The following is a 26,122-nucleotide window of genomic DNA, read 5'->3' as shown; positions in this document are numbered from 1 at the left end:
TTCAAAGCAGTCAGTTTTCTGCCCCAAACCCTTCTTCTTATCTTATCAGATAAGGTGTGTTACTTTGTTCTAGCAACACACCTAACAGACCTGACCTCATATCTGTGGCCAGGAAATTTTTAATCAAATATTTTGTTATAATTTGACTCTTCTAAATATGAAGGTGATCACTTGGTAAGTATAAGGCCAAAGGTATCTTATTGTAGCTCAGAACATGGGCATATATTCACAGGAGGAATATTTTATAGGTGAAATCAGGGGAGGGAAGTCACAAAACAGTGCTTTCCCAAAGGCAGTGATGGAGATAAGGAGAAGGAAAAGATGAAAATTCACATCTTCTCCTGCTGACAGTTTAATCTGAGTAGGGATGTCTGGAAAGGGAGGGGGGTAATCTGAATGTTTTACCCTGAAGGGCTTTATGAGTTGCTCATATTTATATATTGTATATGTTTTATATTGTTTACATATATATTATTTATTGTTTATGGCTAAGCTCTCTTCTAGTCATTGACAGTACTATCTGTGAAATTCCCGTTTTGATATATTTTTGTTGCTTGAACACATTGGTAATTTGCCGTCTCTCCTTACCTATCCTAATATGGTCTAGTGTTGGCCATTCTTGATTAGCAAACTGAGGGCTGGTAATTGTCTGGATGAGGCAACTTTAAGTAAAATTTATCCATTCTCTTGAAAAGCTTGCTGCTTTTTTCAGCTCAGGAGAAACAGTAGTGAATCAGCTAGGAGATCTTTTTGGTAACCTGTTTCCCAAGTATAGACCCTCCACTTTCATGTGTCTCAGGCCCTCGTAGTACATGGAGGGTTAATAATTGAAAGTGAAATTGTAGCCTGTTTCGTAGTAAAATTGTTCCTGTGAAACCAGTGTGCCAGGACTAGAGAGCATCTATGCCATTAAGCAGTCTGCTGCCCGTAAACAGTGACCCTGTCAGCTCACTTTAATAGCTGAGAAAATATGGGGCCAGGGTGACCCAACCTTCCCACCATTACTTGGAGGTGTTTCCTGACTGCCTTTGATCAGACTGCAAATGTGAGTGTCTAACCTCTTTGCAGTTGTTTACTGTTCTCAGCCCGCCTTTTGTTTTTTTCTGCATACAAACAAAAATGGAAAGACAACAGGCTGTGTCTACATGGCTGCTGTATAGAAACTCTCCTTTACTTTCCTGGCCTCCTTTGTGTGATTTTAGGTAAGGCAGGGACTAGAACTATAAATTGAAGTAGTCATTTCAAAGCCCATTATTAGGTCCCAGCCACTGGACAATTTAGAGAATTTTTATTGGCTATCAAAGCATTTTTGTAAAATTAAGTTAATTTCAGAAGATTGCTGGTCTTTGGTTGAGACACAACTTTTAACCTGGCTTTGAGTGATTATGAGTGAGTGAGCAGCCTACCAGTTTGGAAACAAAATGGCATGAGGTAGATAAACCCTGATATGTGTTTTATGGAACATTTGGTTAATGTTTTCCATTCCCATAATAACTGTTGGTTTTCTTTAGTAGTTCTATTCCACGGATGCCAGACATTTCTCTCTCGCCTTTGGATATGAGGTGCATGAGTTAAAAGAACTAAGCCAGTAATCCGTGCTGGGATGTTGTCAATAAAATGCCCTTAGGATGTTGTCAGTGGCTTTCCTTTATGGCAGGCACTCTCACGGGGGCAGCTGAAGAGCCAACCTCAGAGCAGTTAAAAGGGAAGCTCTGTGGTTTGCTTTGTAAAACCTCATTAGAGCAATGGATAATTGAACTCCCTGCAATATATTGAGTGATGATATGTTTGGTAAAGCTATACATTATTATTATTATTATTTGTAAATCAGCTTTCAGGTGGGTGATGTTTCTCATGTTCTTTCATTTGTAACAGATGCATAATGTAAAACAGATCTTGTGAGGAATGCAATCATACTGTGGTGTGATTAATCATTTCAATACTATTTTCAAACCTGCCCTTCGAGAGCCTGACCTTGAAATTGTAGAGTGAACACAAATAACCTAGGAAGTACACATATTTGCCTTTTGAGTTCTTCACGGAGTCGTTATGAAAATACCTACTTGCTGTCCTGTCCCTTCTGGGAGGCCAAATGGGGTAGGGGTAGGGTCTGTGGAAGAAGAGTAGACAAGGCTTTATTCATCCCTGTTTTCTTTCATCACCCTTCCTGGGAGCGGAGAAAGCTGGTGAGAAATTGAAGACAACCCCCTTCAAAATACTGAGGGCCAATGCGCGAGTTCTGCCTGGTTCCTGCTGGCTCATCGCTTAGCTGCCCTCCCTGCTATCGGCTTGTCAATGAGCTTGATGCTTTGTCCTACAAAATTAATAGACTTTAATATATTTCTTTAAAAACATGAATTTGTGTTTTATGTTGGGACATTTAAAGTGGAATTTTAAATACTCTGCTCTAATACATTTTTTCCCCCAACAAGAATCTCTGGAAGGTTCCACTGGAATTATACTCACCTGTTCTAACTCAGTTTTCTGGGTAACTCCTTCTGGAATTTGTTATTAGCTGGAATACCAGTAGTAGTTCTCCAATTGGTTCTCATCACTCTGTATGAGGAAGTGTGAAGGACTCTTGGATGCCCCTTGATAGGCATGAGAGAAAACATGCTGGAAAAGAGTTGCTTTTAAAGGCTTTGAAATGAATTGCTTAATGCTCTTTTTGATGCCTTTATTTTAATTTTGCCGCTACTATTTACAGGGACTTCACTTTGTAAAATATCAGAAATCCTTTCTCAGTATTATATGAATTGTATTTGTATCGTTCCTCAGAGCTTTGAAGTTTATATGGTCCTGGTTTAAGTATAAATAAATAAATCCATGGATTATTTGCCTTTAAAGCTTGACATTCATAATCAAAACAAAAACAGACTGAATCTTAGTATTCATTTAGGTAAGTTGACTGAAAGGGTAGTACTGAAGGTTCTTCATTTGTGGACTGGGCAAGTTATGTCTGAATTTGGAGAGGGTGGTCTAGTGTAAATTGAAGAGCGGGGAGACCTTGGGAGATCCTGCTCCAGCATGAGGTGGGGTATGGGGGCCCCCTGCTTGGTTTTGTCAACCATTTCTCACAGGCCTTCTACCCAATTCTTTAATCATTTCTATTGCTAGACTAGACTTGCACCAAATGCCCATGCTACTTGAGATGTCTGGGCTATACGCCTGACTCCATGCTGAGATGCACAGTGCCTGTCACAGAATCCCCAGGCCAAAACCAGGACACAAGGCTGGGTCGACCTCCCACCCTGCTCCCAGCCACGCACTTCTGTGGACCTGTGAGTTACTCTTTCTGCATGCCGTTCTCTCCGTAATGAAGAACAGAAATTCTTGTTCTCCTCAATGTCATTGTGTCCTTGGCATCCTGCACAGCGCCTGGCAACTAGATTGGGTTCAGCCAAGCCACAATCAAGAGTTCTAAAATCAAGAGTTGAAAGTTGTGTCATTGGCCTCTCTTAGTACTTAACATCTTTGACACTCTTAAGGCTTGGAGTTTTGTAGCCCTGAATGTCAATCAAGTTCTTTTTAAAACTATGTTAGGCCATCATACCTGTGGTAAACAGATTTACCAACTTCCTTTACCGTTCACTGGCCGTCACTGAGAGTTTTAAATATACTCTCTCTACTCACCCCATAGATAATTTTTTATTGTCCATCTCTAGAGCTCTTGGCCTCTAATAAAACATTGCTGCTTATTTAAGTTGTAGTTTGTTAGTAATGTATCTGTTGTAAAATCCTCTGTGTGTCTTTAATTCCTTTCAGCATCTGGCACAGTATATGTTTATTGAATTGAATTCAGTAAAATATTAATATAGTAGAGCACTCTATAAGCACATAGTTATTAACTGTATAGATTTTATTCACATCTAAGCCTTAAAGCAACTTGCTTGACAAAATAGATTGAGTGGGTACTCAATTTTATGGAAATTGAAGAAAATTGGAATCATGAAGTTTAGTCGTCTATGAGCATTAATATATTGTTTCCTTACTCCTGATGCACTTATAACAGCTAAGAAGCAAAACAAGTTCAAAGAGAAATATTTGGAAAGAAAAGGCTTGTATTTCAAATTGGCAAAACAGATTTGTTCACTAATGCAGCTCTTTCCTTCTTGTGCTTTGAAATGGTTAAGTGGTAAGATGGTGGTGTCCCATTACTTACAAATTCTATTGGTTACTCAGTTCTGGTTTTTGGTAGTGGTTGACCTCAGGAACATTTCAGCAGGAACGTGTAGTCATTGGGAAGTTTGTTGTTATGGCCACTTGCTACTTTTAAGGACAGAGGGCTGAGCTAGACTGGAAATTTGTGTCATAAAGCCAGTGTCAGCCAGATGTAGACACCTGACTTTCAGAAAACAAGGGCTGATCCTTTGATTCTGAGTAGCCTCAGGACATTTAGGAAGCTAGGCACACCCAGCCATCTAAGGTTTCCTAGAAATTAAGGAGAGAGAACAGGTAATTTGGGGAGAGGTAGAGGACTAGGATTAGGAGTGAGGAAGTAAATGACTATCGGAAAGCAGACATCCTTCCCTTTTCTTATTTGGCTCTTATTTTTTTAATAATCATAATTCATATATCTTGAATGCATTACATTTTTTAAAGGATGGTATTATTTCCAAGCTAGAAGATGGGAACATCTTTTTAAAAGAAAATATGTGAAGAACCAAACAACTAACTGGCGCATTTGAGGAAACTAATTTTTCATTTGTCTCTGTGGTAAATGATTACACTATTAACCTCTTTGTCGTACAGTATGTTTCTTCTTGTGGCACAATGTTAAAATTAGTTTTTAAATACTATTATTTGACAAGGCACTGTGCTAGGTACTGTACATGTATTACATCTTCCAGCCTTCAGAACAGCCCTTGAAATAACTCTTTCTATCCCTTTTCATAGGTCGCAAAATACTGATCAGTCAGAGATTTTTAAGTAACCTCACCCAAGGTCATACTTCAAAGTGGTGGAGCCCACTTGCAAACCCAGGCCTCACTAGCTCCAAGGCTTTTGTTTTTGCAGCTCTCAGATCCTGCTCTTCCTAGCCTGTTTCCTGTCTGGCAGGATGCCTTTGGGGGAGCTGGAGAGACCAGTCTATCTGCGCCAGAGAAATGTGCCATCTAATGCCTGGCTCTGTATGAAAACTACACCTTGAGAGAAAATGACTTTACAGCAGCATTTTGAGGAACAACACTTCTTACTCCCGATGGAAAGTAAAGTTAGAAACAACCTTAGGCTAAAAACTGGAAGAACTGAGTTCTAGACCCTGTTGTTCCATCACGTGCCTCCTGGTCAGTTAGTTCACTTCTGGGTCTCAGTTTCTTTATTTGTAAAACAGGGAGACCTCTACTAAATCCGTAGGGCCTTTTAACAGCTCATTTCTGTAATTACTGGCGTGTTCACAGGATGATACTCATTTAAAACCTTACTAAATTTAGACAGTGCCTGCTTTTGTTTATTTGTTTTATATATCTGTATCCCCATAATTAGACTATCAGTCCTTTGAGGATAGAGAATGCATCTTACTGGTCTTTGCATAGCACAGTGTCTAGAAATAGCATGCTCCCAAATACAAATGCATAAGGAGCGAAGATGTGCTCTAGGAGATTTGTACTCAGCTGCTTTTGGGTGTTTTATTAGTAACCCCAGTTTTTACAATCTTATGTTTCTTTGGTTATGTGCTCATCATCTTTTTAAAAAATATTTTTGTTGAGGTGAGATGCACACAACATAAAATTAACTGTTTTGATTCACTGGCACTTAGTACATTCAAAATGATGTGCATTATATGCAAAAATTAACTAAAAAATTGACCTACATATAAGGGTGAAACCCATAAAATTCAGAAGAAAACATGGGTATATTTTTATAGTGTTGCATTTGACGTTGGATTCATAGATATGACACCAAAACCACAAGCAACAAAAGAAAAATAATAGATAAACTGGACCTCATAGAAGTTAAAAACTGCTGTTGTGTATCAAAGGGCATTATTAACAAAGTTAACACATAAGCTATAGAAGATGAAAAGAATATTTACAAATTTCATATGTGATAAGGGACCTGTACCCCAAATATATAAAGAATTCTTTTTTTTTTTTTTAAGATTTTATTGGGGAAGGGAACAGTGTTAGGAAATTGGTGAAGGGGAACATTGTGTTTTTCCAGGACCCATCAGCTCCAAGTCAAGTTGTTGTTGTCCTCCAGCCTTAGTTGTGGACAGCGCAGCTCAGCTCCAAGTCCAGTTGCCACTTTCAATCTAGTTGGGGTTGGGGGGGTGGGGGGGGGCGCAGCCTACCATCCCATGTGGGAGTCGAACCGGCAACTTTGTTGCCAAGAGCCTGCGCTCTTATCAGCTGAGTGGCTGCTCAGCTCAAGGTGCTGTGTTCAATCTTAGTTGCTGGGGGGTGCAGCCCACCATCCCATTCAGGAATCTAACCGGCAACCCCGTTGTTAAGAGTACACGCTCCCACCAGCTGAGCCATCTGGCCACCCCTTGGTAGCTCAGCAGCAGCCCAGCTCAGGTGCAGCTCACTGGCTCATGTGGGAGTCGAACCGGCGACCCTGTTGTTCAGAGCTCACGCTCAAACCCACTGCGCCACTCGGCCAGCCCCTGTAAAGAATTCTTGAGTTAATTTTTGTAAATGATATCAGGTAGGAGTTGAAGTTCATTTGTGGCTGGGGGGGGGGGGCGGGGGCGGGTCTGTTTGGGGCTTATTGAAATTTCATATAAACCTGAGTATTGACATGTATATTTCCGCCAAAAAGGCCGTTTGAAGCCATTTGAATTTTGATAGAAATTACATTGACTCTGTAGATTGCTTTGAGTAGAGTTGCCATCTTAGCAATATCAAGTCTTTCAGTCATGCATGTCTTTATTTAGGTGTTGTTTATTTCCATTTATTTAGCTCTTTAATTTCCTTTAGCAATGTTTTGTAGTTTAAGTACAAGTCTTTTCACCCTCTTGGTTTATTCCTAGGTATTTTATTCTTTTGGATGCTGTTATAAAAGGAATTGTTTTCTTAATTCCCTTTTCAGGTTATTCATTGCTGGTGTATAGAAACACAATTGACTTGTGTGTTGCTGTTGTACCCTGAAAGTTTACTGAATTCGTTTATTAGCTCTGGTAGTTTTTTCTTTTTGGAGGAATCATTGGGAATACACGCACACACACACACACACACACACACACACACACACACACACACACATACGTGATTATGTCATCTGCAAATAGTTTTACTACTTCTTTTCCAACTTGGACATCCTCCCTCCTTCCTTTTTCTGGCTAGAACTTTCAGTACAGTGTTGAATAGTGGTGTTGAAATCATCTTGTTCCTGATGTTAGGGAGAAAGCTTTCATTCAGCCTTTAACCATTGAGTGTGATGCAGGTTGTGGATGCTTATGGTCTTTTAACCCACTAAGTCAGAAGTTAAAGTGGGCCCCCCCCTGGACAGCAGCAGCTATACTACTGGAGAACTTGTTAAAAATACTAATGCTCCGGATCCACCCCTGACCTTCTGATGCTGAAACTGTGGGAAGTGGAGTTCAGCAATCCAGATTTTAAGAAACTCTCTGGGTAAAACAGATGCATGCTAGAGTTTAAGAACCACTGTGCTAGACTTTAAGGTTTTTTGAGCTTAGACCTGTGCTTTAATATCTTTCTGTTCCTTTTAGTTCTCTTGTGGGATTACTCACTTTTTAATAATTAAAAAAAAATAAAGAATGTCAGTGTTCCCCAAAGTGCCTGCATGATCTCTTAGCTTGTCTGTATGTCTTGCATCACCATGAATAATTGGAGATTCATTATTAGACATTCAGGGATTATCTGAAGACCTTACGTTTTATATTCAGTCTTAAACCCATGGCAAAGCAGCACAAGTGCACTTTTATTTAGACTTTTTGTTCTGATAATTACTTTCACTGTAATTATTTACTTACCTTCTACTTGCTGTGGCCTTATCCTCGTGACTGCTTCTGTTTAGCAAGAATTTCTCTTCTTCGGCTATTTATAGAAAGATTTGAGGGTCAATTTTATAGGATTTATTGGATTTTATCACACCATTATTTTGCTTTTGCTTTATTTTTCCTGTTAGTTTTATCTTGTTATGCTGTGATCTCCGACCCTTTATGTCCTTTGTCAACAAGATATTTAAATTAATAAAATAAGAATGTGATCTTTTTCTACTAAGGGCTATTGTTGAAAATAACCATTTAGACACACAAGTACCAGTTTATAGACAAAGTTATATAACAAAGTTTCATATATATATATATATATATATATATATATATAATAAAGTTCTATTTATTCACTATTTGTTCACCTATTGGTAAATATTTAGCTTTAAAAAATGCCATTTAACACATGTCTGATTTATAGCTGATTTATTTTTAAGGCTGGTTTAAGTGGTAATTTGTACTCTTGATTCTGATTTTCCACCACTTTCAGATTTCAAAGCCTCAATACATTCACAGAGTCAATCTCTGCCCCCAGAAGGAGTGAATATTCTGAACCTAGCACCAGAGCAAGGACTGTCTGAATGTATAGACTCTAAGGCATCGCTTCTCAACCTGTGGATTGTGACCCCTTTGGGGGTCGAACGACCCTTTCACGGGGGTCGCCTAAGACCATCGGAAAACAAAAAAATATTTACATTACGATTCATAACAGTAGCACAATTACAGTTACAGAGTAGCAACGAAAATAATTTTATGGTTGGGGGTCACCACAACATGAGGAACTGTATGAAGGGTCGCGGCATTAGGAAGGTTGAGAACTGCTGCTGTAAGGGCTCCCAGGGCAGAAGCACGGGGGAAGCAGGATGGCCTCACCGTCTGGGCGGAGCTCGGAAGCTGCGCGTGAGCATGTGTGGTCCTAAAAATGCCATTTCCTGGACTTTCCGTCAGTCTCTTTGATGTGCGAATAAAGCTATAGGATCATTGCATGAATTGTTGTTGATTGAATAATTAAGCTGCTCTCTAACCTTTCTCGTTGAATGTTTGCTATAAGTAAATGAAAAATCAATTCATTAACAAATATTCAGACTTTTAAGATGTTACACCATATACTTTCATAATACAGTTTAATTTTTTAATGACTATAAACCAATCACAGTTCTTGTTTGTGGCTCACATCTTGTTCAGTGGATGGGGAAAAAAAAGAATTCTTAACTGTTTAAGTCACAGCCTAAAACCTGAAATTGATCAAAATTTCCAAGGTATTTTTTTCATGGAGTTACTTGGCTCTTGGCAAACACTCTAGTTCCAGTTCTAGAAACTGCCCATGTGACATTTTTCATCTGTCTGTGGAAGAGTTCATGTGGTCCTCTAGCTGAACTTCTTAATTAGCTTCTCAAAGAAAAAACAACAACAAAAAAGCCCTCACGGTATTTTGGAAGTGTATGTTTGTTTACTTTTCTTTTAAATTATTTAATCTATGTGTACAGATATCTTTGTAGACCTACCTATATGTAACAAGAGTGTTAACTAAAGGGGGTTCCAGATACCTTAAGACATTTAAAAATTATTTTGACAAAGTTTACTAGTTCAGTGATTTCCCAATATAGTCAGAGAGGAAGTTGGTTTGTTTGAGAAGATTTGTGACCTCTCTCCTTTCCCATATAGCCATTGTTGGTGGTTTAAAGACGGGGAGAGCCATTTTTCACCACATTCTCAGGGCTGTAGCCTTTGTCTTGTGTGTCATGAGGGTATCGAGTGAAAAAATCAAAAGTAACCTAGTAGCCCTAGAAGTGTAGGGAGAGAAGTTTGTATTTTAATTAGGTAAGGGTTATAATAATATTAGGAGGTTCGTGCACAGACAGTTATGCAGAGACAATAAGCTCATTGATTGGGAGGTAAGTTTAGAGAGACAATCACTTTTCTCATACCACCATTGTGAATGGGATTTTGATGGTGAGGGGTGGGGGGTGGGGGGTGCTAGCTTTTAACCTCCTGAATCCCTACGGATGCAATGGTTTATTAAAGAAAGGAGAGGAACCTGGGACTCCAAGGCACATTTGAGTTTCAGAAGCCATTACTGTAGATTTCCCAATGCCCTTTGTAAGGGCTTTGATGACAGTGACAAGAGGAAGCGGGGACAAGCATGTTAAAGTCATTTGGCTACTTTTGAAATCAGGGCTGGGAAGAAAACATTTTCTGGCTGTAAATCACTTGTACTACATTCTTTAAAGGATTTTATACAAATGACTTTAACAGTTTTAGGGGTCGTGCCTAGGGTTAAGAGACTGTTTGCCTGGTGTACATTTTGGTGATTTAAAAGTATTTCTTCACTGAGGTGGTAGCATTGCTGTTCACATCTGTACTGTGAACTATTTGATATTTATCTGGAAGGTTTAACTCTTAAGGCAATATCGCACAAAGTTGATTTTATACTTGTTGGTTTTATGTGTTACAAAAGCTATTAAAATAAATCAATACTTAAAATGTAAACAAAAACCCCAAAAATCTATAAACAAAGTTTTTATAAACATTGTAAAGATTGCTAACATTCTGATGAGTGATTGTTGTGCTTTGCAGTATCCGTAAGCACTTTTGCCTATATTATGGAATTTAATCTTTAAACCCAACCCTGTGAGGCAAGACTTGTTATTCTCATTTATAACTATTGAGAAGTGAGGCTCAGAAGGGCTAAGTGAATTGTCCAGGGTCACTCACACAAGCAGTGTGACTAGTGAGCTGGGAATGAAACCAGGCAGAAGACCCTTGGATTTCGCAGACAGCACTCAAGCTAAGACCGAAATAGTTGTCTATTTTTTTAAGTGAGGCAATTCAAATAAAAATATTTAGTAAATACCTAAATGACTTGATGGCTATGGCAAAAATGCTGAAGCTATTGAGAAAGATGGATTTGGAAAGTGCCTTTAGTGATTAGTGGATGTATTAGTTTAAATTGTAACTTAAAGATAGACTGGGCTCATGCAGTTACCCATTCTTTTGACATTGTCTTTGCTTCAAGTAATCACCAGTGTGTTAGTCTGTGAGAGACCACTGTGGTTTTGTATGAGTTTAGAGATTATCAGGTATTTTAGTGCTTTGGTATATTGTCCATGACGTTGCGGTGTGAACTCTGCTCAAATGGCATGTTACATGGATACTAGCATCTTTTCTGCCCTGCTCCTATGTTTTTTATCCTGTACTTGTAGACCTCTTAATGGGGACCCAAGCATCCTGGTCTCTGCACAGCCCCCACTGGTCCTCTCCTGTGAAGTCGTTGTAACACTGGATTGTGCTGTGAGGTGAAAGGTGCATTATGCTTACATGTAAATACAGCATTGGATGGCACGATCTATCTTCTTTTGCCAAGAAACATGTATTTTTCTTGGTTTTTGTTACAGCCCAGCATTTTTCATTGCCGGCAGCACAACACTCATTAGGAGAGAGCAAATAAACAACACAAGTCACTTGGAGCCAGGAAGTCGCATCTCAGACTAGGAACACAGTTTTGGATTGACATTTGAAGGTGGTTTGCTAAATAGGGGAGCCAGCTACCAAACTGAAAGCCAGTGCACTTCTAGGGAAACCATCTAATCACAGGATCTTTGGAAGGGCATCAGAAGTTGATTTTGATGTTATGAGAAATCAGTTTCTTTGTAATTAAATATTAGTTCAGCCTTTCTTAGGTAACCGAGCATTGCCTCCCTGTTCATTGTTTGCCTTAGACATATGATTAACATGCGATGAATTTGAAACTAACCTGTTAATTGAATGCTTTGCTTTGAAACAACAGTGAGTAAATTTGTCATGAGTATTCCTAATAGTGCCTAGTTTTAAAATGTGACCTACTTTATTCCCTGCCTTATAACATAAGAGGCATACCAAATTCAGTTGGCTTGGAGTATTTTATGGTTTCTTCTATTTCAAAATTAATGGCATATTATGCTAACTTACTGAAAATAATAATTTTTGTTTGTTTGTTTTTAGCTGAGCCATCCTGCCACCTGTTGGCAGCTCAGCAGCAGCTCAGCTTGGGCCAGGCATCGAACTGCTGTTGCTCAGAGCTGGCGCTCTTGAATGAGCTCTTAACCAACTGAGCCACTCAGCCGGCCTCTGAAAATAATAATTTGACATCAAAATTATAAAGCCAATTCTACTGGAGCTTTTTGCACCAGAAGAGATGTACTCATTTAAAAATCGATTTGTTTAGTTATTAATAATACTTCCTTTTAAAGGCAAAAACAGATAAACAAACACACTTTTGCCCCACTTTCTTAGACTACTCTTAACTAAGCAGCGTTGCTTTATGGAACTTGCAGCTTTGGGAATCATAAGTATTTATAAAGATGCTCATCATTTTGTCTTCATCTGCCTTGACTTAATCAGCTGGAGAATTAATTTCTTTTCATCCATGATTTCATGTCTGAGACAAGGCACAAAGTGCCAGTTAGTTACTGAAAAGAAAATAACCTGTGATATATTCTCCTTAGTTTTGTTAATATTTTTTAAATACCGATGATTATTTTTCATTATGTGTATTTCTTCAACTGTTAATATCTTACCCTTGCCTCTTTTAGGACCTGCTGAAGTTCCCATGATGTCACCCAATGGATCTATTCCTCCCATCCACGTGCCTCCAGGTTATATCTCACAGGTAAACCACTTGGTAGACTTCTCCACTCTCTATGGCCACTATCATTATCCCAAGAGAATATATGTTGAGGCCTCAACACTTGTCCCCGGATTAATTTAGTTAAGATAATGCTAGCATTGTCATCATTTTTGTGGCACCACATGGCCCTCTCTGAGTCTTGCCTCTAATGTGCCAGGAAGTTAATGAGAGGAAACCACAGCGGGGCTACTAGGCTGCCCTCGGCCAAGGTGGGTTTCACACTTGACCATTTGATTGTGTGATTCCTTCAGAGAGTCTACTGCCTTAGAGATTTCCTTCCATCTGTACCACATTTTGCTGGGGGGGGGGGTCGAGCATGGGAGAATGTAGACTTAATTAGTAAAAATATCAAAGCCCACATTGTTAACATAAATAGGGCCTGCCCTTTGTCATGGGAGTCCCATTTCTCCATAATGTGGCACATCCTAGGCTTCTGAGTTACTGAATATGATGTGAGAACTTAGCTGTTTGTACTTAAATTTCTCTAAAATTTGATTTTCTTTTAAGATAGCAATAGCAATTTAAAAAGTAACAACGGTATCAGAGTTACGTTGGAAGGATAAAAAAATGTTAAAAGATAAAAGTTATACTCCTAAACCTGGATAATGTTTAAAATGTTCAGGTGCCTAGAATGTGAATGTCTGTATACACTTGAGATTTTGTCATCGGCTCAGAACAACATAAGTGCCTCCCTGTTTCTCCCCGCACACCTTCCTTTCCAAATACCTAACAACCAACTGGTTTTCTCTCTCTTTGCCTCTTTTGTTCTTTTTTTTTTCCTCATTGTAAGAACATCCTACACTCATTGGGAAAAAAATCAGAATAGACAGACGAGTCTTAAAAAATATTTATAATTTTCCTACCTACAGAAGATAATCATTGTGTAAATGGCTTTTGGATTATATTCTTCCAGATACTTTTTTTTTATTCCTTCTCTGTCTCTGTATGATTTTATAGTGGTTTAAAATCTGTAATTTTACGTTTTTAATGATTTTGCGAGGGTGAAAAAAAATTGGCAGCTACAAAGGAAAATTGCTGAAGTGCAGGCAGGAACCAAAGAAGCCTTCTCCATCTCTGATATAAAATCTTATCCATTTGTTGAGCCATAGCGCAGCCACTATCATTTCATTTTTTCTATCCTTCCTTTCACATGAGCCAATTTGGCATCTTTATTTGTTTTGTTTTGTGTAGCCAGAATGTTGGTCAGTCTTCTCCCTGTTGCAAATAAATGACTTGCTTTACACAATTCTTTGTAAATAACAATCACCGGAGGGAGAGAACGGTGCAGAGAGGCCCGTCCAGCCACGACACGTGTTGATGGATCACATTCACGTTGCCAGTCAATTAACAGAAAAGAACAAGGAATGCAGAATTCCATTATGTCTTCTGCACTTTTATTTTGAGGAAGTGTTTCATTCCATTGAACAGAGTACAGTTCTCACCATTGTGATGGCAGGAATAACACCCCCTTTTATGCTGAAGGTCCATTTAAGGAATACCAGTTAAAGGTTGAACATTTAGTGGAAAGAAGCTGCAGTGTACTTTTTCTTGCCAGTGGGGTTGCTGTGATTGTACTAAGTGCAAAAACATTTGTTGGGAGTCCTAGGGAAAATAGAGAATTTTAGACCATGATTTATTTCTGATCCTGAAAAACTTATATAGGTAGTATAAAAAGAGTAAGAGCAGAGTTGTAAATTCAGTTTCATAAAACTGGTGATGGAAACATAGTAAAAGTCTTTTTCAGCTGAGGATTATGGCAGAAAAGTGCTAGGAGATACTGGAAGAAAAGTAAAAATGGGATAGTTTGGATTCTGAATTCCAAAAGAAAAAGAAGCATTTTGTAAGACATACATTCAACTGTTTACATTGGGTTCCCTGATCAGAAGATGGGCCTAGAGTTAAATGACCTTCACTAGTAGCACTATAACAACATTTGACTGTGAGTGTCTGAGGAAAGCAACTTATTAATATGAAGAAAACTGAGAAACTGATTGGATGCTTGTATATCTTAAGGCTGACTACATACACACTTGAAAGAAATGAGGAGGGTAGACCCAAGTATAAAATGTCTTAGGAGACTTGTCATCACCAAGAGTTCTAAGGAGCAAAATACATTATGCTTATGTAGTTGTAAAAATAAAGAGTCACAAAATAAAAAAAAAAAAATCCCCTTCTGGACACGTGTGAGAAACACCCAATAGTTGTCTGTCCCTGGATGAGTCAAGTGTACATCTTATCCCCACAGTCCTTTCCCTCAAAATGGCTCTCTTGTTTCAGATCTACAGTTGGCTGGACGCTGCATAGAAGCCAAGTTCTATAGTGTATAGTGTATGAGATCCTTAATACCCAACCCTGCTCTCCTTTCGAGGGTCACTGTTACCTGTTGTCCCGCATTGCCACTACCTTAAATGTCTGTCCCCTGGGTACATCTGGCCTTTTCTTGACTACATACTTTTTGTGCCTATTTATTCTCTCTTCTTGGGATACTCTAGAGTCCTTCTTTGACCGTTCAACATTCTTCTCATTCAAATGCCCCTCCTCAGTATGACCCTTTTAGAACCTCCAACACAAAATGGCTGTTCTGGTTTTTTCCAGCATCTTTGGTATGGCTCATCTCTGTTATGAAATGCAACACCTATTATTAACGAACCTTAAGAACTTTTAGTTCCTCATTGGAATTGTATCTGAGAATTATATCAGGTATATAGTAGGTACAGGCATAACTCAATTTGTAGCACTTTATTGTGCACCACAGATGTTTCGTTTTTTTACAAATTAAAGACAAGACTCTCCACCAGCCAAAGATTATAACTCACTTTATTGCAAGACTCTCCCCCTCCCCCAACCTTACTGAGGTGGTCTGAAACAGAACCTGCAGTATATCTGAGGGATACCTGTACTTGATAAGTGTTTTTAAATGTAAGTGATTAGCCAAACTGACATAAAGTAAATACAGGAGATGTTCATAGATTTTCAGGTTCAAGTAGAGTAATAAAACACCTGGTCGCTGGAAATTTAGCAAGATCGATGTGACATAGCTGCAAGGAATGAAATGCTCTGCATGTGGATTTAAGAGAGAGAGGCACGCCAAGACAATTCGGTAGAGGAAAGAATAGTCTCTTCAACAAATAGCACAGGGACAATTGGATATCTAAATGCAAAACAATGAAGTTGGACCTCTACCTCACATCATATGAAAAAAATGTACTCAAAATGGATTACAGACATAAGTGTAAGCACTAAAACTATATAACTCTAGGAGTAAAATTTTGTAACCTTGGATTAAGCAATAGATTCTTAGATATGACACCAAAAGCACAAGCAGCAAAAGTATAAAAATAGATAAACTCGACTTTATCCAAATTAAAACTTTTTGTGCATCAGAGAATACCATCAACAAAATGGAAAGGGAACTCACAGAATAGGAGAAAATATATGCAAGTCATTTTTCTTGGAAGGGACTTTCAGCTAGAATATATGAAAGAGAAATCCTACAACTCAATAATAAAAAGACAATCCTAAATTTAAAAATGGGCAAAGGATCAGAATAGACATTTCTCCATAGAAGACATACAGATGGCCAGTTGGCATGTGAAAAGATGCTGGATGTCATTAACCATCCAGGTCATGTAAATCAAAACCACAATGCACTATACTTCACACACACTAGGATGGCTACAGTAAATGAGATAGATAATAACAAGTGTTGACAAGGATGTAGAAAAATTGGAACCCTCATACACTGCGTTTGGTAATGTAAAATTGTACAGCTGCTTTGGAAAACCATGTGGCATTTCCTCAAATGGTTAAATATAAAGTTACCATGTGACTCAGCAGTTTTATTTCTATGTATATACATTCAAAAGGAAACAAAACATATGACCTCACAAAAACTTGTACATGGATGTTCAAAGCAGCATTTTCATAATAGCCCCAAAGTGGAGACGACCTAAATGTCCATCAGTTTACGAGATAAACATGACGTGGTAATCCATACATTGAAATATTTTTCAGCCATAAGAAGACCTGAAGTGCTGATATATGCTAAAATGTGGATGAACCTTGAAAATGTTATGCTAAGTGAAAGAAGTCAAGACACAAAAGCCACACACAGTATCATTCTGTTTATATGAAATACCCAGAATAGGCAAATTCATAGAAACTGAATATAAATTAGTTGTTGCCAAGGGCTAGGTGAGAGAGTATTGGGGAGTATGGAGAGTATGGGGAAGCCAATGGGTATAGTGTTTATTTTGGGGTGATAGAAAATGTTTTGGAATTAAATCATGGTGAAGATCACTCAACTCGGTGAATATACTAAAAATCACTGGATTGGGCACTTTAAAAGGATGGATTTTACGGTGTGTAAATTGTATCTGTTATGTAAGTAAACCTGTTACAGAAGAGGAGGGAAGGGGAAGATAGTGATTAGCCCTAATTATTACTCAGCAGACAGCTGGGAAAATGGCCCAGATTATCGGGCTGCAGGTGGTGGTGATGGTAATAACGACTGTGTGTTGTGTGCTACATGCTTTATTTAGGTCTCTAGTTTTCATCCTCCTAATTTTACATATGAGAAAGCTGAGGCTCAAAGTTTAAACAGGATCGCAGCCCAGGCCTTTCTGAATTTACTGACCTGTTCCCCACTATAATGTGATCTTGACGTCAGCATCAGAGGCTGCCTTGCTGGATGTATTATATTGGCTTTATATTACATCACTTTCTGACAATGTGAGTGTGGATGTGTGGAGTGCCTACTGGTTCATCTCTAGTCTTAAAACACCAGCTTCTCCTGTATGAGATGGTCCATTATTGTAAGAAAATTGAAGAGGGAGGCAAGTGAAGGATTGACAGTGTTACATTAGTAACTCTAAAAACTGAGTCAATGGAGAAATTCTTGATTATAGCAGATTCATTACATAATTAAGTAGTTGAAAGTGCTTTAAAGACCAATTGGTAAAATTGGTCAAGTGAATTTGACAAAATACACATGTCAGTAATGAGCAGAGATAACGTTACAGTAAGACAAACACCTAACAAACAGTTGAAGTGTCAGATGTGGTCAGCCCTGAGGTACAGTTAACGTAACAATCGTTGTTTCTTAGGTTGAGAAGGACCAGACCGGTAAACCTAAAAGATAGTGTGGACTTAGTAGAACAGTGGAATCTTGTCATTTCAACTCAGTAGTTTTTGATAATACAGTAGGCTCTGTGTATGTGTGTGTGTGTGTGGGGGGGGGGGCTTCACTTTTTGGTGGGAGGCTGGGAAAGGTTTGAGGGAAAAACAACCTGACCTTTTCAACTTAAGAGAAAATACAGGCTAAGTTTTCTTTCAAGTGTGAGAAAGTGGGTTTAGGGTAAGAGGGGATTTAGTCTTGTCACACTCATCATCATCATTTCCATGGTTGTAAAAACATTTGTATGATCAGGGTTGCATCAATGGGAGACAACAGGGTGAGCACTATCGTTGGGAAGAGCGTGGACATTTCTCGGTGAGGCCAGCCTTCAAATTCCACCATGGCTACTTCCAATGTTACTTTTACAAACTCTTCCACCACATATGCGAATAGCTACCTGATCTGGTAGAGGTAAGAATGAAGGGAAATGATATGTGAGGTGTGTACTCCACAGTGGGCGTTCAGTAAGTGGTAGCTATTATCGTGAAGAAGACTGTTAGAATAATTTCACTGAAAGATTGGCTGCGTGCCTTTCTAAATACATACTGAGATCACACAGTATGAAGCAAAATTTTCCTTTCAGTTTATACTGGCCATGGTTCTTCTCATCTTCTCAATTTTTAAACTCATCATTAGCTTTCTGAATAGTTTATATATGAATTTATATATTTATATATTTAATTTAAATATATACATATATTTAAGTTTATATATGAAAACTTATATAATATGTATAAGTATATATACACACACATAAATTTAATTATATATATAGATGTTTTAAGCAGATTCCTTCAGTTTTATTTTCCATGCTTTTATAGGAATTTATGAAACATTTTTCAAATGTTACAGAAAAATCTTGACATAGACCCCAAAATTTAAAAAGCATATGAAAAGGAAAAGTGAACTATCCAAGTTAACGCTCTATCATTTGGGAAACCACTCTTCTTTTTCTGGATTAATTGATGTAACCTAAAAACTGAATAATAGTCAAAATAAGTATTTTTGTTATGATAACAGAAGTACACACTGTACCTCATTCCATTGTTTTGGGGGTGTTAGTAATGGGTAAATAAATACCTGTTAAAATTATTTATGTTCCATTTCTCTTGGCCAGAGAGAGACAAGAAGTCTATTGAAAAATGTATTTAAATTTTGGTATGGTTGGTCATTCTCCAATAAGAAGTGTTTAAAGAGTTGATCAGAAATCAGAGCCCCTGTCGGGAAATGATGGAGCCTGTTTGGTGGGACCCATGGAATGCTTTTCCCTGTTTTGCCCCTAGCCAAAAGCCAGGGGAGCTATAAATATTAGCCTCAGCTGCTTCCCTGTGGTTATTTCAATCTGGGATTAAACCAATGCTGTGTTTCACCTTCAACATCTGAAAATGATGAGCAGAGAGTAGCATGGAGGCTTGCCCTGTGCCCTGGCAAACTGAGAATCATGCCTATTTGGCAGCCAAGAATAGAGAGAATCGAAATCTCTTTCAAGACTTTATGTCCTCTGGAGGAATTGATTTTTCTATAGGAAGTTAGGAAAGTATTCCACAATGAACAGTGTGTGCGCACATGGAGGATAGAAGCTTCTGTGGAAAGAGTAGAGACTTATGTGTGTATTCTGTTGTAATTTCCATTCTCAGCAGATTCGCAGCAACTTTTTCATTTTATGGTTTATTTTGTCTGAGGAATGATTATAGACAGGGTTGCATCGCTAAATTAAAGAAATGTACCAAGGACATATCCTCCCCTCAAAGCATTGTGCATGTCCCCTCTTTCTGTCGCCTTGTTCTGCATTTTCTCTTGTATTTCTTTGTTTTTGTGATCCTGGCATTGTAGTATAATAGAGCACAAGATTAGCAGGAGGAAACATGAGCCCAGGTGGGATTCTGGGTCCAACTCCCTGTGTAATTTTTAGGAATATTTTGAAGTTACTTACTTGGGTATTTCACTTGTTGGTTTACTTGGTCATTGTTGGTCTTCCTCACTTTTATCATTTAAGCCCCACTAGATCGGGGACCTCGTGTGTCCTGTTCATCACTGGATCTCCAGTTCCTTGAAAGGTGCCCAACACGTAATTGGCACTTATCAAAATATGCCTGGTGACTGGCTGGAGTCGTTCTCTTGTGGAGGGACAAAGGAAGAGGATCTCTGAGATGCTTTTCTAATCTAAAATTAGGTGATTCTCCTCTACTGTTCATACTGTTTCTTAAAAAGAAGACCAAATGAGGATAGAAGTTAAGTTTCCATAAGCAATCATTACCAAAACTGTGTGGCACACTCTGTTGAATTGAATTATGGTAGCAATGTGTAGTATGACGTTCACTCAAAAGATGGCGTTACAAATGAATGCTAGTATCATTCATTGTATTACAGTTTTAATACAGCTTTTTTTCTTTCTGAAAATGTGTGTACATTTTTTGGGCACCATCTGTGTGTGTGTGTGTGTGTGTGTGTGTGTGTGTGTGGGCACACGCGCCCACACACACACACACACACATACACACACATATATTTAATTATGGTTGACATTCAATATTATATTAGTTTCAGGTGTACAGTGCAGTGGCTAGGCATTTATATAATTTATGAAGTGATTCCCCCCCCCATGTCAAGTACCCATCTGACACCATACACAGTTTTTACAACCTTATTGACTATATTCCCCATACTGTATTTCACATCGCCGTGACTATTTTGTGACTACTAATTTGTACTTCCTAATCTTTTCACCTTTCTTACCCATCCCCCAACCACCCTCCCATTTTGCAACCATCAATTTGTTCTCTGTGTGTGTGAGTCTGTTTCTGGTTCCTTTGTTTATCTTATTCTTTAGATTCCACATATAAGTGAGATCATATGGTATTTGTCTTTCTCAGTGTGACTTATTTCACTTAGTGTAATATCCTCTAGGTCCTTCCAGGTCCTTCCATGTTGTAGCAAATATTAAGCATTCTTTTTTATGTCAGAGTAATACTCCATTATGTAAATGTACCACGATTTCTTTATCCCATTGTCTTTGATGGGCAATTCGTTATTTCCATGTCTTGGTTTTTGTGAATAGTGCTATAGTAAACATAGGGTACATATATATATTTTTTTGAATTAGTGTTTTGGATTTCTTTGGATAAATACCCAGGTGGAATTGCTGGGTCATAAGGCAGTTCTGTTTTTAATTTTTTGAGGAATCTCTATACTGTTTTTCATTGTGGCTGCACCAATCTGCAATCCCACAGACAGTGAACAAGGGTTCCCTTTTCTCCACATCCTCAGTAGCACTTGTTGTTTGTTGATTTATTGATGATAGCCTTTCTGACATGAGTGAGGTGGTATTTCATTGTGTTTATTTCCATTTGTCTGAAGATTAGTGTCATTGAGCATCTTTTCATATGTCTGTTGGTCATGTGTATGTCCTTTTTGGAGAAATGTCTATTGAGGTCCTCTGCCCATTTTTTAATTGGATTGTTTACTTTTTTAGTGTTAAGTTGTATGAGTTTTTATAAATTTTGGATATTAACCCCTTATCAGATATATCATTGGCAGATATCTTCACTCATTCAGTAGTATGTCTTTTTGTTTTGTTGATGGTTTCCTTTTGCTGTGCAAAAACTTTTAGTTTGATGTAGTCCCATTTGTTTATTCTTTCTTTTGTTCCCCTTGCCCGAGGAGATATATCAGTAAAAATATTACTAAGGGTAATATCTGCGAGTTTACTTCCTACATTTTCTTATAGGAGTTCTATGGTTTCGGATCTTACATTTAAGTCTTTAATCCATTTTGAGTTTATTCTTGTACATGGTGTATATATCCAGTTTCATTTTTTTTATGTGTCTGTCTACAAACTTGCTTTTCTTCTTTTATATTGTTCACTATATTAGAAAAGGCAGAGTGAGATATTAGTGCAAAAAGGAGAAGTAGGAGCTGATGCTTTTGTACTCCTGGTTAGTGATGAATAAAGTAAAACTGCTCAGCTGCATTTCACATGGAAGTAGAACTTCCATAGGAAATGTATAATTTTTCAGTGTCTTTCCTATGAAGTAAAATATTAAAATAATTTTAATAATGGTATTATGTAATATTTAATATTTTAAATATTTAAAATAAAATGGTCAGTCATGACAGATCTACAGTTAGCTGAGTTTAGAGTAGAATGTCAGATATTTACCTGAGTTACGGGGGTGGAGGGATTTGATAATGAATGTATTAATAATTCTTAGAAGACATCAAGTATATGAAGAAACATTTTTTTTTTTCCATCATTTGTTCTCCTTACCAACTCTGATTGAAATCCTCTTCTGTTCCCAGATACCGTTGAGGGACTTGCAGTTGGGGTGGGGAGGGGGCAGATCTGTGATTCACACCGTAGGACACAGATGCTGGCGGAGGGGTGCCCACTAGTCTGGCTGGGAGGAGCCTGGACTCGGCCAGCCCATCCCTCTGTCCATGCTGCTGTTTTGTATTGCCCGGCCTTTTCTTCTGCTTGTTGGTTCCTTGCGTGCTCTGTTTTAACTGAGCTTTGATCCCTTGCTGAATGGCCCGGGAGCCCCCTTCAAGTATGTTGGCAGCAGTTAGGAATTGAGCTTGAGCATGGCGTTCACAAACTCATTTGGTCCCAGCTTTCAGTGTGCAGGCAGCTCGCTCAGTGTTCCTTGCCACCGCAGCAAACTGGCTGCCAGGCCCTGTGCGCTGCCTGCATGCAGTCGGGTTCATGCGTGACCACGTGCAGTCTGCTCTGCCTACTTCCGGGCTCATCCCTGGCTGTCTGGGGCAGCCTCTAAAATTTTTTATTTTGCCTCCTGCCTTTTAAAGCCTTTCTTTTGACTCTTGTCATTTACAGCCCAGAAGTAAAAGGACAGGGTTTTAGGAACTGAGTTTATTTTCAGTTCAGCAAGAGAAACGGGCTTCCTTCTCTGTCATCTACGACAGAAGACATTCAAACTATGTGTTTTTAAGAGATGCATTTTATTTAATTCTTGGACTCAAAATTGTCCCCTTCATCCCCTGATAGCTCTCTGACCTTGGGCGAGTTAGTTTGACTTCCCTGAACTTCATTCCTCTTACTGCAAAGTGGGGACAACTGTATATTCCTCACAGGACTGCTGGGAGGTTTAATGAGGTGCTGATACGAAGAGTAGTAATTGCTAAGTCAGGTTTTCCTATTTTGTATCCGTTACTGTCCCAGAACCTTAGCATGCATTTGCCTTCTTTCCGTACAGGGTATTAAAACAGGGCAGCAGGTCTTTAGTAGATACTGGCAGTATCTTGAGTCCTTTTACATCTCTTGACAATCCAGCTATCCGATTTCTCACAGTTCATTGTTTACTTACTTATTTCTCAGCATACCTAAACTTGTGCATAATTCTCCATGTAATGAAAACTTTGCAGTACTGACCAGAATGAACATCTGGTCCTGCCACTGAGCTAGTTGTACATTTTAACCACGGTGTGCCTTGGTTTCCTACATGTACCACAGGGATGCTAATATCGAATTCTTCAGTAGGTCAGGACATTAAATGAGATGACCCATGTCCAGCAGCTGGCAGATCCCAGGCACTGGCTCTGAGTTTCTTTCTCCTCTGTCTTTACCATGCTGCTCCTCTTTCTGTTGCCTCCAAGTTTTTTCATTTTGTTTTAATAGTTCTCTTGGTAATACTTCTAAAAACACTGGTGCAAATAAGACACACTCCCTGTTTAACCTTTGGTGCTGTATTCTCTGGCCTCTCCTCCTTGGGTCCAGGTCACAGGATAGTAAGAATACTAGGCACAGAGAAGTTTCTCTGTAAATACTTCTGAGCAGAATAAAATGACATGATAAAGAGTAAAACTAACTGCCAGCAGGCTGACTGTCTTCCTTAGCCTGAGGAAGGTGACTGAGGGTTTGTTCATGGGGGATAAATGCATATCTTTTTATAGAGGGTTTTTTGTTTTGTTTGTCTTTTTAAGCAGACATAGTGGGTAGAACTTTAGGTAGAGGAATCTTGGGAGTCTCTGATAGGTGGCGTATTAGATTGTTAGGGCTACCATAACAAAGTGCCCACAGACTGAGTGGCTTAAACAACAGAAATGACTTGCTCACAGTTCTGGAAGCTACAAGTTTGGTTTCTTCTAAGGCCTGTCTCCTTGGCTTGCAGATACTATTTTTCCTTTGGTGTCTTCACATAGTCTTCTTTCTGTGTGTCTGTGTCCTGATTTCCTCCTTTATAAGAACATCTGTCATATTGGATTAGGGCCTGCCTACATGACCTCATTTTTACCATAATTGCATAACTTGAATCTCTGAATACCGGGGGTTAGGACTTCAATTTATAAATTGGTTGGGGGACTAGGGGACATAATTCAGCCCATTCATTACAGGTGGCAACCTGATAACCTAGCACAATTATCTTTTCTAAGGGCCTGTGCTCTGCAGAAGATATTTGAAAATCCTGTTGAGTCACAGAGCTAGGAAAAAAATTCTAGAAAAAATAATACTTGGTTCTGATTTCTGAGCAGCACCTCCTAGGAGTTAGTCTAATTTTTCTCTTTATATTATCCTAAGGCTATATAGGTAAATCTTACTGTTTAGCACCTATTTTTCCTCCCCATCTTTGAATATCGAATGCTTAGCTCAGAGTATGTGTCAGGAAATAATCATTAAATTGAGTACAGGCAATTTGTCTGCCTCTGGATATTGTCGCGATTTCATTCACCCCAAAAGGAAATGAACCTGTCTTTTTCATGGTTATTTGTGAACATTGAAGGCATATTTTATTGTCTGAGAATGTTTGGACTGAACCCTTTCTGATTTCTAAATTCTTCTGCTACAGTAATATATTTCTTTATGAACCATATTTTTCAAACAAACTATGTTGTTGCCACCATTTCCTGAGTTGCTCATTATTTTGTGCACTAGTATTGCTCCTCAGACTTATTCTTTGGGGAACATAGGCATAATTTCCTTAGACATAGATCAAACCGAATTTGATAATTAAATATGTTGTAATTTGTGTTTTGGAAAAACAATAAAAAACTCAGCACGTATTTTTGTTTTTGATTATTTCAGAATAAATATTTCATTTCTTAAATATTTATAGTGATAAAGTAGGCCTTGACTGGTAAGGGAGGGAGCAGGTTTCTCAATGTGTCCCATTATAGACGTCTCTCGTAAATACCACAGAATAATTTGAGATAATTAAAAATGGGGCTGTCAAACAATTTATGTATGCAGGTAATTCATAGTTTCAAAAAGCAACTTAGTTTTCTAACTGGAAACCTTTGTTTTTTGTGTGTGAAGAGTAATTTATACTTTAGATTTATTAATTTTTATAAGTACTGGAAATACTTATTCTTATAAAATATAGTAGGAAAAAGATAATGTTTCATTCAGCTCTTTATCTTTTTTGTTTCTTTTCCTGGACTAGCATTCTTATCTTTGTTAGGGCTTTTTGCCCAACTTTTTAAAAAGGTGTTTTGTTTCAAGAAGCCAGAAATTGTATGATAAAATGATGAAAATAACTTCATTATAATTACTGTTGTTTATTTATAAGCCCAAAGAGTTGTTCTTCATGTTTAGTGAGAGTCCTGTTCTTACTTGACTACATTGGTCAAGTTCGTGTAGCTGGTTGAGCTGAAATAATGAAGGTTGTAAGTTTCTAGAAAACGAGTATTTTGCTTCTGTGGACCATACAGTGCCTAGCACAACACTGAATGAAGGTTCCATGAAAGAGGAACATCTGGACTATGTGTTACATTTTTCTTAATAGCCAGTTGCAGAGTAGGGGGAATAGAAGACACTGTAGAATGATGCATGTTTATATTAGATGGTAAGAAAAATCCATATTTATTCTAAAATTGTACAAAGTATGCTACCAAGTATATTTATGCTCTGTTTTTACATAATACAGAAGATGCTTTAATGATAATTATTAGCACAATCATTAGAATTTCCAATATCATGATTTATCACCACTTCACATATACCTGTAAATTGATAGCCATGCATTTTATAAATGAGGTTAATGTGATTAGCTGGCTTAGGTTAAGAGAACATTTATTAAAGAATACACAAAAAGCTACGTTATGAGCTTTAGTAGGGAGTATGACTCAGAATCTTAATTTTCCAGAGTTTATATTGCTTTTTTTTAAAAAGATTTTTATTGGGGAATTGGGGGAAGGGGAACAGACAAGTTGCTGTCGTTTTGGTCTTCAGTCTAGTTGTGGAGGACGTTGCTTCACTGGCTCAAGTTGGCACCATCACTGCGCTCTTCCCGGGAGAAATAGATCAGTCGCGGCTTCTAGACGGCCGCTCACTGCAGCTGCTGGCTGCTCACGCTGGCTGCTGGCTACACAC

The 26,122-nt window shown here is 38.3% G+C and overlaps 1 protein-coding gene across 4 annotated transcripts in view; it reads left to right on the top strand.

The window, feature by feature from the left end:
• FNDC3B (fibronectin type III domain containing 3B) overlaps positions 1-26,122 on the top strand; it is a 329,942-nt gene that overhangs the window by 163,013 nt on the left and 140,807 nt on the right. For all 4 annotated transcript variants that reach the window (XM_019624326.1, XM_019624327.1, XM_019624328.1 and 1 more), the window contains one exon: positions 12,529-12,605. In XM_019624326.1, the coding sequence (XP_019479871.1) occupies positions 12,529-12,605 (77 nt within the window). The remainder of the gene's footprint in view (positions 1-12,528; positions 12,606-26,122) is intronic.

The sequence above is a fragment of the Hipposideros armiger genome, unplaced genomic scaffold (genome assembly GCF_001890085.2).
Source record: "Hipposideros armiger isolate ML-2016 unplaced genomic scaffold, ASM189008v1 scaffold_584, whole genome shotgun sequence".
Lineage (NCBI taxonomy): Eukaryota > Metazoa > Chordata > Mammalia > Chiroptera > Hipposideridae > Hipposideros > Hipposideros armiger.
The sequence above is the reverse complement of the archived record's forward strand: the minus strand, read 5'-3'. Positions and strand labels throughout refer to the sequence as shown.